Source organism: Gossypium raimondii, chromosome 9 (genome assembly GCF_025698545.1).
Source record: "Gossypium raimondii isolate GPD5lz chromosome 9, ASM2569854v1, whole genome shotgun sequence".
Classification (NCBI taxonomy): domain Eukaryota; kingdom Viridiplantae; phylum Streptophyta; class Magnoliopsida; order Malvales; family Malvaceae; genus Gossypium; species Gossypium raimondii.
The window spans coordinates 20,287,494-20,302,534 of record NC_068573.1 but is presented as its reverse complement, the minus strand read 5'-3'; the positions used below and the strand labels follow the sequence as shown (position 1 = coordinate 20,302,534).

General features: G+C 31.8%; 1 protein-coding gene across 1 annotated transcript; it reads left to right on the top strand.

The window, feature by feature from the left end:
* Nucleotides 1-5,091: 5,091 nt before the first annotated feature.
* On the top strand, nucleotides 5,092-9,664 carry LOC105798718 (peptidyl-prolyl cis-trans isomerase FKBP53). Its single transcript, XM_012628907.2, has 11 exons — nucleotides 5,092-5,245; nucleotides 5,553-5,626; nucleotides 6,012-6,250; nucleotides 6,413-6,558; nucleotides 7,208-7,541; nucleotides 7,678-7,830; nucleotides 8,284-8,542; nucleotides 8,853-8,940; nucleotides 9,049-9,090; nucleotides 9,191-9,239; nucleotides 9,334-9,664. The coding sequence occupies exons 1-11, from the start codon at nucleotides 5,233-5,235 to the stop codon at nucleotides 9,413-9,415; spliced, it is 1,479 nt and encodes a 492-aa protein (XP_012484361.1). The 5' UTR covers nucleotides 5,092-5,232; the 3' UTR covers nucleotides 9,416-9,664.
* Nucleotides 9,665-15,041: the final 5,377 nt, after the last annotated feature.

Here is a 15,041-nt window from a genome sequence, read left to right as displayed (position 1 = left end):
ATGGAGGTTTTCTAACTTGGTTTTTAGGTGGTAATTTCCATTAAAGTAGATGATCATCTTTCTACTATTATTCTACTTAAGTTTAATTTATTAAATTACAAGTTTACCCTTAATGTAACATGCATTTTAAGCCAATTCCATCCCTAAACCGTCCAACACTTAATTACAAGGGTTTAATCGCTACATAGTTCCTCCCTCTTTTGATGATTAAGCTATTAAATCATCTAATTACCATAATTAACAAATTTTACACCAGTTACAATTTAGTCCTGTTTCTTTAATTAGCTATCTAAACGTTAAAATTTCTTAACTAAATTTACTCTGTAAATATTCTATAAATAAAATTTACGAGTCAACACGGTAAAAATTTGTGGTCCCGAAATCATTGTTCAATTACCACTGAAAAACGGATTGTTACAGTTATGAACCTAGTTTAGCATGTTAAACTTGCTTGTATTACTTTGGATTAGTGTACGGCTTGTTTAAAGGCACATAGAAGCATGTTTGCATGACTTAAAATGTCATTTTCTTGCATTTTTGGGTTTAAGTCTCAAGACAAGTTGAACAAGTCTAGAGACAAGATGAGCATTTTTAAATGAAACATACATTTCTAGGTGTGTGTTTCAAGACATGCAAGCTAGGAGCTAAAATTTGGTTTCAAAAGTTGCAAGCCTTAACATGGACCCTATGTCTCAAGACATCAAGCCTCATATTATTATTTTGACCTAGGATTCAAAACCTAACTCCTCATTTGATCAATTAAAACCCCGGATCATCATATTAGTATCGATTTTAGCTTGATTTTCATTTGTATTGAACTGTAATAATTTAATATATTATACGTCATGTTTAAAACTCAAAATTATACATATTTTGATTTTTTTGGATTGATTGTTTGAGTCACTTCGGTAATAAGGACCAAACCAAATATGAGGGTAACAATAACCGCAGAATAGTGAAAGGACAGAGATGACGATGTGGATGGTGCCATTAATGCAGTCAACATTGAACTTGGTAGGCAACTAGAATCGAGTTGGAACTTGGCTCCACAACTCGAGGGAAATTGCATGCCAATAGGGGGGACATGCTGCAAACCCCTAATCATAACAATCGAAGGGTTGTAATTCAAACTTCTCCCATATTCATTTTGAAGGATGAAAGTGATGGGTTGAATGTAGGTAGCATGCTTATTGGTAATCTGGGCGAACATGAGACTGGTAATAAAGACCAAGGCTTAGCAATGGGTAATTTGGAATATGGTCCTAATGCGATAAGGTTGTATAAACCCATTTGTTGATAACCAAGTGAGTTGAATGGCACCTCCTATGACTGATGATGATCTCATAATTTTATTAAACCCTAATGCCGTTTAAAGAGTCTTAATGGAGAAAAAATGTTGAATATGGGCAAAATGAGATAAGGTGTTGAAATTTTTGCATGATGATAGTCATGGTGTGGATGGTAGCTATGTAATTTTTGCTATTGTTATTTCATCTTTGATAAATAAAAAATTAGAATTTTATTATGATTAATTAGGATTTTATAGTTATTAATAATGTATAATTAGAAATGATAGTGAATTGGATATATGAATTTTTGAATTATCCGAGAATACGTAAATTTATCTAAAAATTAAAATCCTTTTATTATTTACAAATTATTTGAGTATAATTATTCAAATCTAAATTAAATATGGTTGTCCGATAGATATTGAAATACGTAAAAATATTGAATTCAAAATTTTCACTTACTCGCATCTACTATTTTAAAATAAAAGAAAATTTAATTTTAACTAGAATTTATTCATTGTTTTTTTATTATTACAATGTCTTCTTGCACCCTAAACCTCTCAAACGTTAAAGTGGAAAAACCATAATTAAACATATTTGAATACATTTCCTCCTTATTATTTAATGTGAACTAAAATAAGATTTGATGAATGAAATTTACTCATAGTTAACAATAAATAAGTGTAAAAATAAATTAACAAGGATATTATCTTTCATTTCTTTAACCATTTACTTCTCATGATATTATAAGGTAAGCTACTAAATAATTTTACAATTTATTAATATAATATATTTTTATTACTTTTTTTATAATTTCAAAATTTTGAATTGTGAATGAGATCTCTTATTTCATTGTTGTTTTGATTTTTTTCAACTTTTAATTATCATATTAGTATCTTTAGTGCGATTAAAATAATCAATATCAAATGCATTTTCCTTACATTTTAATTAAGGTAAAGTTAATAAATAATTTTATAATTTATTAAGATAGTAAATCTTATTTTATTTTCTAGAAAATTTTCAAAATTATACATGAACTTTGATTTGATGCAATTATACATATGAAATTTTGATTGTGGTTCAAACATATACATAAAACTTTAATTTTGATTCAATCATACATGTCTAAAAAATAAATACATCAATTTATTTTTATATTGAATAAATATAATTATTTGTGTAGGCAATTGTGTTAATAATTTATGAGAATTGAATCAAATCAAAATTTCATGTATAAAATTGCACAAAATCAAAATTCATATATAAAATTGTACATTAAACCAAAAATAATGTATAGTGTTGGGATTTATCCTTAAATTTTTAAGATAGTATTTTTAAGAAAGTGTATTTGAATTAAAAGGCATAATATCAAATTTAGTCTGTTTACATTTTTATCAAATTAGCCCTTATTCTTCTTTTATTTGGTCCCAACCTTTTATATTTTAAAACACCAACTCAAAGATTGTAATTTTCCTTTCCTTCATCAATATTGTATTAATATTGTAATTCAAAAGAGATTATTCTAAAATTTTAGTTATTTATAGATTTTTTTTTGAAAACTCATTTAAGAATTTTAACTATCAAAGAGTTTTATTAAAATTTTAAAACTTTAAATACGAGTTTAGAGTTTTTCTTTACAACTTTGTTAATACACAAACTTTGTTAGAAACATGTAATTAATATTTTATAATTCTATGGAGTTTTTAATTATTTTTCACATTTGATTTAAATATTTCAATTTATTTATCTTATAATTTTAAAATGTAAAATATTAATATAAATTTATTTATTTATCTTATAATTTAAATAAAATTTTCCGTTTCATGCACATATAAAAATCTAGTAAAAATTATATGAGTATAAAGATCTAAACTCTTTTTACAAATATTTTTAGTTTTATTTTCTGAAAATTATCTTTTATAAGTTAATACTTTAGTCACTCAATTTTAAAAGTTAAAATCACTCTTCAAATGATCCGAAAGGCATCATTCAAATCATTAGGCAATTTTTTGATAAAAAAAAAGTTATTGGCAATTAAGTTGCAAACGAACATCAAATATAGAATTAGTAAATTTACACTTTGGTCACTCAACTATTAGTGAGTTTATAATTTGATCAATTAATCGTCCCTAACCCAATAATCCAAACAATATTGACAACGACTCAAGCCCCATGCCTCACTAACCCAACCAATTCAACAACCCTGAAAATCAATAGTCAAACTATTCGCACACCCTTACTCTAAATGAACAACCAAATATCACAATAATCACAATCAAAAGCAAATAATAAATACAATTAAAAAAAATCAAATATGACCTACAAAAGCAAATGGGCAGAATAAAACTAGAGAAAAGAATCAATATATATATATATATATATATATAAAGATTAATAACAAAATCCACCACTAACGTTTATATGTTTTGTCAAAATGACATTAATTATATTTTTGAGGCTTTTTGGTCATCAATCTTTTTTTCTAACGCTTTTCTAACAGCTTTGATGAAACTACCGTTAAAAAATTAACGGAATGATGTGAAATATTTTAATGAGATGTAATTTATTACTTAGTAAACCAATAAGATAATTGCATGTGAAAATAATAAGATAAATAAATCATACATGAAATTTTAAAAATAGCTCTTAATTTAAAGAAAATAAACATAACTATCTAAAAAAATTTCAAAATGAATGCATACATTTGTTTACTAGGAGGTTTCAAAAGATAATTAATAAATCAAACCGAAAATTTTGAATGGGTGCATTCATTTTGAAACCTTTTGTAGATAATTACATTTATTTTCTTTAAATTAAGAGTTATTTTTAACTTCATGAATTATTTATTTTACTATTTTCCACATGTAATTATTTTATTGGGTTATCTAAGTAATAAATTATATCTCATTAAAACTATTCCACATCATCTCATTAAATTTTTTAACGGTGCTTTCATCAAATTTGTTAAAATAAGCAATTTGAAAAAAAAAATAAAGGTTGATGGCCAAAAAAATGTTCAAAAATACAACTAGAGCCATTTTGACAAAATATGTAAACATTAGTGGCCAAATTTGTCATTAAGCTAAAAAAAGAAAAAGAGAGAGACTTAAAGATATTAGATTCAGACAAGATTTAGTTGGAGAGTTCTAAGCAATGAAAGTTCAATTCAAAAGGTAAGGAGAAAGTCTCATTAAGAAGAGAAACATATCGAAGCTAGGCGACCATCTAATGATGGTGGATAGAGATCAAAGAGCTTCTTTGTTAGGGTTTTGAATTTAAATCAATGGAGTGTCAGGTCATTTCAAAAAAAATTAAAGCATAAAGTTGAAAAATGATGAAAAAAAAGCTTTGTTCAATGTGCTTTCTTGTTAGAGGAGGCTAGATGACGGCGAGATTCCTAGAATATAACTTTCAAATAGTTTAGTGATAAACTTATAATACTTTTAAAATTGACTGATCAAATTGTAAACTTATTAATAGTTGAGTGATTTTGGATATAATTTATCCTATAATGAGTTAATGACCTTATGACCACATCAAATATCTTTTAGTAGTTTAGGACCTTTTTAGATAAGCAGCGCATTTACCTGCCATTAATGTAAAAACAATGGTGACGATGAGATTAAATCCGATAACTTAAAACAAAAAGAAAATTAAACCCATGACACTAGAAATAAACACCCTTAAAAGTTGAGTAACTTGGAAAGGATATTTTTTCAAATAATTTAATCAGCAATTTATAAATTTTTTATATTGAGCGAGGAAAATTTAAATATGCATTAATTGAGGGAAATTTGATCCGACCGCTTAAAATTCATCTGAGCGAAGGACGACCAAATCATTAAACGGGCATTAGGGTTTAATAAAATCGCATAACGAAAACCCTCTAGGGTTTTAGAAGCAGCTGCTTTTGGTTTTCAGTATTTTCTCCCATCAAGAAGAAATGGGTTTCTGGGGTCAGTTCTTTTATCATCTTGACCAAAATCCTTTTACTTTTCTCGCTTTAAACTCTTAAATTTTTTTTTATTTTCAGATTTCATTGTTCCATTGTTTGGTTATGGTAAACAGTAGAGGAAATATTTGAGAAATTTGAATTATGATAATGGGTTTGGATCGAGGATTCTTTTGAAATTAAACCCAAGATTCATTATCGTCTTCCGGCCATTTACCAGTAACCAAACGATGCATTGCTTGTTGTATTTGTTTTTTCTTGAAACTCTCTATTTGTTCTTATAGGCTCTCTTTTTATTTTTCGTAAACCAGGAATTGAAGTTAAACCTGGAAAACCACACCCTTATCATTCTGACAATGTTCGGGGAAAGCTTCACATTACTCAGGTATATTATCCTGGTTCAGAAATTCAAAGTTAAAAGGAAAAGCCAGAGCATTTCGTTTTCTGAATTCTGGTTCATGTTGGAGTTTTCATTTTTCTTATACAATTATTAATTAGTAAATACTGTAGCAGTAAGATTGTAGTTACATGCTTTTATGAGTTATGTTTTGAGGTTTTCTGACCCTTCATCAATGGAGCGCATTGTTTATATGGAGTTGAATAGTTGAAACATATACATAACGTATAATGGTGAATCTTAGTCAGAATTTAGGCTTCTTGTTAGTTCTCTAAATTGCTAGTCCAAATGATTTTTGGGTTCCTACTTTTGGTTTTGTTTTTCTTGATACCATGTATGTTGCATTGTTAATTTATATTATGTCGTAACACAGGCAACTTTAGGCCTTGGATCATTTAAAGAAAGGTCTGTACTTCAGTGTTCTGTCGGACACAAGAGTCCGATCATCCTGTGTTCCTTGTTACCAAATCAGAATGAGACTTGCGCCTTAGATCTTAAATTTGATGAAGATGATGATTTAGTTGCTTTCTCAGTAATTGGCCCTCAAAGCATCCACCTCTCTGGTTACTTTGTTGCTGATGATGGAGATCACCTACGAGATGAATATGAGTCGTATCCTTTTATTTAATTTCTCTTATTTGAAGAAAAGCATATTTGCATTTCATTTATTATTAAATTGCTTCATGAAAGAACTGAGAACATGGTTGAGGTGTTTATAACTCAGAACGTGGCGCATATAACGTGATTTATTCATTCCTTTACTACATTATGAAGTGATTCTTATGGGGAGGATATTGCTGAGACTGAGACTGAGTCCGAAGATGAGTCCTCTGATTATGATTCTGATGAGGAGTATGGAGATGATTTCATAGATGATGATGATCTTGAGTTCTTCCGTCCACCTGTCCCAAATAGTGGAGGTATTTGACATTTTGGATAGCTTTACCAGATTTCATTAAGTAGAACTGGATCATATATGTTGCTTTTTTCTATCATGTCATGTGTACCAATCTGCAGCCGTTGAAAACTATTCTAATTTGATTTTCTTAATAATTTTGTACAGCTAGAACTTGTAAGTAATGCATGGCTAACTTGGTATGAAAAAGATAGTCTTGTTCCCTAAATTATGACCTACTGCTTCTGGAATTTCTGTTTGTCCTGAGCAATTTGAAAATTTTGGTTAAAACTGATGTGCAGAAGGTTGGCAGATGGAGAAACTTTCTTTTGTTTAAAACCTGTATATAAACATCAATGTGAAGGAAGATTCAAGAACTGTTTCATAGATGTGATGAGGATTTAGTAATTATAATTGGTTTAGCTGTTTTTCTTTAAAGATCATTCAGTGGTCAGAGTTGAAATTTTTGGTGAAATTTTATGTTTAAGCACATTATTGAAGCATTGACCAATTATGTAATTTATTATTTCACTTTGTTGATCCATTATTCGTTTTTTGAAAATTGTACATAATAGTTTCTAGATGTTCCTTATTCCATGTACAGGGTTTTTGTTGCATTTTAACCGGTAGTTGATGGGCTTTTTGCTTTCTATTCTTTTTTGAATTAACTTTAGTTGTAATCGAGGAGATCATGGATGATGAAAAACCTACAAAAGGAAATGAGGAATCTAAACGATCCAAGAGAAAGAATAAATTGACTGGCTCTGAGGAACGAAAGAACTCACAGGGTCAACTTATTGTCAAGAGAGGTGCTGGTGTGACAGATTTGGAAACTGAAGATGAAGATGGCTTTCCAGTTTCTGCTTCACAAAAAAGCGAAGATGCTATTGAGCAGCCTCAACCAGAAACCGAGGAACTGAGAGAAAATTTAACTAAAGAAGACAAGAAGACAAGAAAAGATATTAGTGAAAAGAAACGAAAAGTTAAAAACACTGATGAAGAAGGGGGGTAAGATGCCCTCAACTTAACAGTTTTTTCTAAACTTGATGTCACGGTTGTATTATTTATATCATGCAGGCGGGCTAACTTGTTAATGTTATGTTCAGTCTGTTGATCTATGTGATTATTATGCAAACTTTGTTAGGAAAAAGAAGAAGAAAAAGAAGCAAAAAGGAAAGGATACAGATGACATCAATGGTTTACCGGGTGATGAAGTTCAGCTTGTCAAGGAAGAGAGCCAGGATTCAGATAAGGTAATGCCTGTTGGAAAAGAACAAGATCATCTCCATAGTGATCGGTGAGTACTCTTTTCCACTTTTGTGTATTCATAGAGAGGTGACTGCAGATAGACAGTGCCAGTCTTTTTATCTGCACGTGCATTTACTTCTTGATATTTTCCTTTCTCTAATAAAAATAAGTCATAAATATATATGCTTGATAAACAAGTATATTTATTAGTTGAAGTCTTAAGTTAAAACCTTCAGATAAAATGTAGAGAGAAGAGACTTTCGTCTCCTTAGTCTGTTGATCTGACTTTGCATAATGCTCAATTGTACTTCTTGATAGACATGTTTGAAGTCTTTCAAGTGGTAGAAACCTGGAAATGGCCTAGGATGTCAGGATATTCTCTTCTCCCTCTTTTTCTATCTAGAAATGCACCGATTGCAGTTTGCACTGTATGCTGAGGCTATGAGTTGCCATTAGCTAAATTTATATTTAGTTACCCAAACAATTACTGTATTCCTGGCAGGGCCCTTGGTTCTGAACCAGACATTGTGCCTGGTGAGAACCTCTCTGAGAAGAAAAAGAAGAAGACCACCCAAGGGAATCAAGTAAGTGCAAATGCATCAGTTTCACAAAGTGGAGATAAGGATACTTCCACTTTGAAGTCTGAAGAGAAACAAACTGCTGGCAAATCTTCTCAAGTGAGAACCTTTCCGAATGGATTGGTTGTCCAAGAGTTAGCAATGGGCAAACCAGATGGTAAAAGAGCATCCCGTGGGAAGCAGGTTATTCTTTCTCCACTAAGTTTTCAATTAATGAATTTTCCCCTCTTAAGAAAAATAACTTTAGTTCTTTCTTCTATTTTTTTGCAATCATGAATTCTGTAATCATATTTTGGGTATTTTCTGAAGGGAATGGATAGAAGATTGCCTGAAAAGAGAATGGAGCTTGTATAATAAATTTAATAGATATTTCAATTAGTCATGTGATGTGATTTTGGGTCATATTTGATGACAAGATTATGTGTATTATTTTGCATACATTTTACTTGGATTGAGTTGGAGATTCTTACCCTAGTTTGTTCTTTCGGTTCAGGTTAGTGTCCATTACATTGGGAAGCTTCAGAAGAATGGAAAAATTTTTGATTCCAATGTGGGAAGGGCCCCCTTTAAATTTCGCCTAGGTACTATGACATTTTACGGCTTATGAAATACTAAACTTGGCTTTTCTTTTTGTCGGAGAACTTTTGTTTAGTTAATTGATTTTTAAATATTTTGGGTTGATTTTATAGGCGTAGGAGAAGTCATCAAAGGATGGGATGTTGGTGTCGAAGGTATGTAATTGAACCGTTAACAATTTATTATGTTTGTTCTTGTTATTTTAACTCATTTGTCAAAGCATTTATGCATATCTGGAATGTACATTGGCCACAGGCATGCGTGTTGGGGATAAAAGAAAACTCGTAATTCCACCAGCAATGGGGTATGTACATTATGCTTTCGTAAATTAGTTGTGAATGCTGGTAAGACTTGTAACCAGCAATCGAGATTGTTTAAATGAAAATTTTGTCATGCAGTTATGGTTCTAAGGGTGCTGGCGGTAGGATACCTCCGAATGCATGGCTCGAGTTTGATGTTGAGTTGGTTGGAGTTCGGTGATTAGTCTAGCCTCTACTGAGCTATGAATTATTATTTTTTTACTGCTTGAGTGATCATCAATGAGCAAGAAAAGAAAACAGTATCTAATTGTGTTGCAATTTTAAATTTCATCCAATATTGTCCTAATTGAATTTTTCTGCAGAAAGTAGTGATTTGTGTCTACTGCATAGATCAAATTTTGTTCGTTTGTGCCATTATTTGTGTTTATGTTTAGTAAGAACTAAGAAAATGGAGGGTTTCTTTTAGTAATTGGTTTGAGATTTTGTTTTTATAGTCTTAAACCAGTATTTTAGTTTTAGTTTTGTTTCGTTCAAAATTTTGATGTGTTTTGATCTGTTTCGGTCAATAATGATTGGTAACGGCACAGGTTGGTTTTATAAAAAATTTAAATTTTTTTATTTTGACTATTTTAGAGTTCATATTATATTTAATAAAATATAATAATTTAATTAAGTAATTGAATCTAATTAATAATTTTAAATTTTAAATTTGTAGATAAATATAGTTTTGTGTATGTAATTGTGGGACATAGGTGATGTAAATCGAAACACAAGGATATTAGTATATATCAAAAGCAAATATTATGCATGGTAATTACCTTGCTCGAAAATGGAGACATGGATTTTGTTAAAAGGAAAAGTGCACATATGTTAACCAGGCAAAATAGTGTCTAATTAAATGTGGTTGGTGTTTCACTGTACTTGGTATTTGATTTTTTTATTTTCTTTTAACTGAAATCGAATTAGGTTATTATTGAACTGTACTAAATTAGATTAGATTTTGAGTTTTCATATTATCTTTGGGCTTTTATGATTTTGAATTATATTTAGATAAAATTATTTTGGATTTGAATTTTAGACTTTAATTAGATTAAAAAAATTGTTTTATGGTTTTTACACTGTTTGGTAAATTAAAATTTTTAGTTATACATAAAATTTCAATTAATATATTTATTTTAAAAATAATTTGTAAAATCTATAATTATAAATGTTTATTAAAAATCTAATTAAATTTTAACTTAATTACTTTCAATTTTCGCTCATAATTAAATATTAAATTATTTATACTTTATAACTCTTAATGTGTAATAACAAAAAAAACACTCGTTAATAATGATAACTAAAACAACAATAATAATAGAAAAAGAACTGTACATAATAAGTAAAAAAAAAACACTTGAATTCTTAGAAGTTTTAATGAATAAACAATGAATTCATGATAGATTAACACTCAAATTAGATTTAAGTTTTATTTTTATTTAATTATAAAATATGTAAAAGCATAATAAAACTTATATTTAGAATTTAGAAGTAATAGTTTTTGTTTTGGGTTTTAAATGGGTTTATATATTGGACTTATATATACAAAAAATATTAGATTTTTTTTGAAAATTTTGAACGGTTTTTTTGAACTTTTTGATATCTAATGGAATAAACCAAAACCGAACCAACTTGATGCTATTCAATGACATCATCTAATTCAAACCGAACTATAAAAATGTTAAAGTGAACAAAATTACCGATTCGGCTCGATTTCTCAATTTAGTCGGTTTTTTTTTTCTTACCCTACTTCCATGCACCTTTCTCTAATGTATTCTAATTTTCATCAATGTATTCCCTTAACGTGATTATACATAGGTTTAAGTGAAAAATTGGCTTTAACTATATTGTTTTTCCATTTAAGTACCAAAAAAACCTAAACTTTGAACCATTTACTTCTGTTAAAAGAATTTTCACCAGACAATTAAATCATGACAAGTGGAAAAACATAATTAAAATTAATATTCTCTTTCTTCCATCTCTCCCCTCTTCCCCCCCCTTTTCATCTTCTTCTTCCTCCTCTCATTGAATCACCAGCTTCAATACAAACCAACCACACCATCATTATATATTTTGTCCATCGACAGAAATACACAAATTCAAGAACACTTTTAGAAAAGAAAAGAAGAGAAAACTGAAAACCCTTCAACATGAATGCTAGTAAATTAACAAAAATACATATTCAAACCCTTTTGTTGGTTCCGTCTCTTCACATTCCCTAAAGTAGATTTGTTAAGATGATTACCATCACCGACCCAAATCCCAAATGGATTTGGACAGGGTTGTAATGAGCTCGCGGGATGAGCTCGCAAGTCGAGCTCGCTCTCTTCCGAGGTTACACGTGCATAAGACCTTATAAACATGTTTGAGTCTAGAATAGGATATGTGCCTCTATGCATGAAGCCTACCTGGCATGTCGTGTCAATGACAATACCCATATCATATAAATATACAAGTACCACTACTTGAGAGAGAGAAAAACACTCAACAATTTGGTGCGGTGAACGTGGAGACTTTTTTATCTTCGAATTTTCAGTTTGTAAGAAACAAAAATGGCTCATCCTACTGAAAATTTTCCCATCAATTTTTTCACCGGAAAACTTGGAGTCTATAGTGCAAGAAATCAACTTAGTGAAGCAGACTTATTTGTTGGTTGGTTTGCTGATCGACCGGAAAATTTAGGTAATTCAACTCGTACAGGAGCCTCGAACTCGCTTGACTTAAATATCCCTTCTAGTCAAGGATTGTCACTCCCCTCTGATCAGGAGGTGCCTCAACAATAATTTTTTGCTCTTCAAAAGGATATAAGATTAATGAAGGAGCAGATGGCCCTACAAAATGTAAGATTTGAGCAACAATGAACATTTCAACAAGAGTTGTTGAGGCAAAATGACGAGCTAAGGAAAAAGGTACAATCTGATAATTCCGATCTTCAAATTAGTAATTGCATTCATGAGAAAGGTCTTGCAGTGCATGCAAAACCATGGCGGAATGAGATGGATGCCCTACGTAGAGATGTACGAGCTTTGCATCCTAAATCTCAGGACATGGATTGGTTATTTTGTTTTAACAATCCACTAGCTTTTAAGATTGCAAAGATAAACTTACAAGTTGATTTTAAGGTCCCTAAGGAAATGTTTAAAGGTAGTAGGGATCCTCGAGCACATCTCATGTAGTAAAATGATTATATGAATGTGTTAGGAGCTTTCGATGCTGCGAAGTGTAAGGCTTTTTCAACAAACCTAAAAGGAAGTGCAAAGGTTTGGTATTTATCCCTCCCACAAAGTTCCATCCAAAGCTTTTCACAATTGGTTCAGATGTTTTTGGGGAGGTTTTGGGCACATAGGACGATAATGAGTGTGCCTATAGGCTTGATGTCTGTCAAATAAAGAGAAGGGGAAAACTTGCAAGATTATATCAAACTTTTTCATGCGGCAACGTTGAATACAAAAAATTTGGAGGACCAGTAGGCCATAGATGCTTTAATCATGAGAGTTTTAAATGAGTACATGCAATACTCATTCACTGATAATAGGCCGTAGAGCTTGGCAGATTTATATAAGCGGGCTAACAAGCTTGTTGAGGTGAAGGCTCGTGGTACTTTCCAAAAGGATGACAGACATTCGAGGAACATAGAGGGAGTTCATAGTCTCCAAAGATCGTCTTCTCAGACTCTGCATATACAAGGTGGGGGACAACAAAAGGGACAATCACGAAATGAGTCATCCAGGGTGTTTCAAAGGTCTCAGCCTTAGCACGCGAGGAGGTATCCTCCTTGTGGTAAATTTGAGAACTCCTTTGAATGCTACACGTGCCTATATCCTTAGCCAGGTAAAGAGTCTTGGCATATTGTCAACTCCACCTATGAGGCACAATACAAGAAGGTCGAGCTCTAGGGATAGGTGTGCTTTCCACGAAAATGGAGGGACATAAGGATAAAGATTGTTCTTTCTTAAAATACACTATAGATGAGGCAATCAGGAATGGTGAACTCAAAGATTTTCTGGCTTAGAATATTGATCAACTAGGGTAGAGTGCAAGGACTGAGGCTAAAGGTAAGCAAAAGGTGAGAGGAACTATTCATGTGATAATTAGGACAAATAAGGACTGGGCGACCTCCAATGCGAAGAGGAAGGCTCAACTTAGGAGTGTTATGTCAGTTAGCTCACCAAAGAGGTTGCATCAACAAGAAGAATGGAGGGTGGACTTTAGTAACGAAGACGACGAATTATTTTATGACGAGGAAGGAAACAATCCGATGGTTGTGTCAGTAGCTATTGTAGGTTTAGAGGTAAAAAGGATACTAGTTGATATAGTGGCAGTGCTGTTGAGGTGTTAACATGGGACGCCTATCAGAAAATAGGGTTGAAGGAGCAAGCATTGAAAAAGGCGAGCTCGTTGTATAGTTTTGCGAACCATCCTATTAAGGTAAAGGGCTGTATCACTTTACCTATTATCTTGGGGGATGGCGAGCACACCACGAATATGTTAAGTTTTTTGTGGTTGATCATTCCATGGCATACAACACTATTTTCAGGCATCCCATAATGAGAATGGCTAAGATGATGGTGGCTACGTTCTGCATGAAGATTAAATTTCCTACAAAAAACGAGCTTCATGCAATCTGATCAGCGAACAGCCAGGCAGTGCCACATTTATCAATACAGCAAACGCATGAACACATACAACAAGGACAGAGCTCACAACATGCAAACACAGATAATCAGGTTTTGAATTTTGACAGTTTGGATGCAATGAGTGAGGAAAGAGTTAAGAAACTAGAAGCAACAGAAGCTATGGAAACTTTGCAATTATTTTATGATGATACAAACAAGATAGTGAGAATTTCGTTAACATTAGCAGCAGAGGAAAAGGAATATTTAGCTCATAGCCTAAAGGCAAATTCTGATGTTTTTGCATGGTCAACCGCGAATATGCCTGGGGTGGACCCTCAAGTAATTGTTCACAACTAAAATGTTCTTTCTGAGATTAAATCGGTTAAACAGAAGAAAAGAAAGTTTGCTCCACAAGTGGTTGAAGTTGTAATGCAAGAAGTGGGAAAACTATTGTCAGCAGGATTCATCAGAGAGGTTGCGTACCCTGATTGGGTTTCGAATGTGGTGATGGTGAAGAAGAATAATGGTAAGTGGAGGGTGTGTAATGACTTTACCAACCTTAACAAAACTTGCCTTAAGAATAGTTTTCCCTTACCTTCGATTGATAGGTTGGTTGATGCGTCCTCGGGGTATAAGTTTATGAGTTTTATGGATGCTTTCTCAGGCTATAATTAGATATCTAAGGCCCCAGAGGATCAAGATAAGGCAACCTATGTTACTGAGGAGGGCCTTTTTACTACCAAGTCATGGCTTTCGGTTTGGAGAACGCAGGTGCAACCTACCAAAGGCTGGTGAACAGAATTTTTTAGGAGCAGATCGGACGGAGTATTGAAGTTTATATTGATGATATGTTGGGAAAAGTTCTACTTTGAAAGGGTATGTTAGAGATCTATTAGAGATACTCGCAGTTCTACAAGCTCACAACATGAAGCTTAATCCTAAAAAATGTGCTTTTGGTGTTGGCAAATTTTTGGGTTTCATGGTCTCAGAGAAGGAAATTAAAGTTAATCTGAGAAGATTTGTGTCATCCTGGATATGCCTCCCCTGAAGACAATTAAAGATATACAACGTTTGACGGGGAGAGTGGTCCCACTTAATAGATTTGTTTCCAGAATGGCAGACAAATGTTTACCCTTCTTCAATGCCCTGAGAACTTTTTCTTGGACTGAAGAGTGCCAAGTAGCTTTTGAA

Bases quoted from the DNA above. Each gene is read 5' to 3' on its own strand.
- LOC105798718 (XM_012628907.2), top strand. The intron at 5,627-6,011 runs GTATATTATCCT...GTCGTAACACAG, and splicing joins GAAAGCTTCACATTACTCAG to GCAACTTTAGGCCTTGGATC. The intron at 8,543-8,852 runs GTTATTCTTTCT...CTTTCGGTTCAG, and splicing joins GAGCATCCCGTGGGAAGCAG to GTTAGTGTCCATTACATTGG.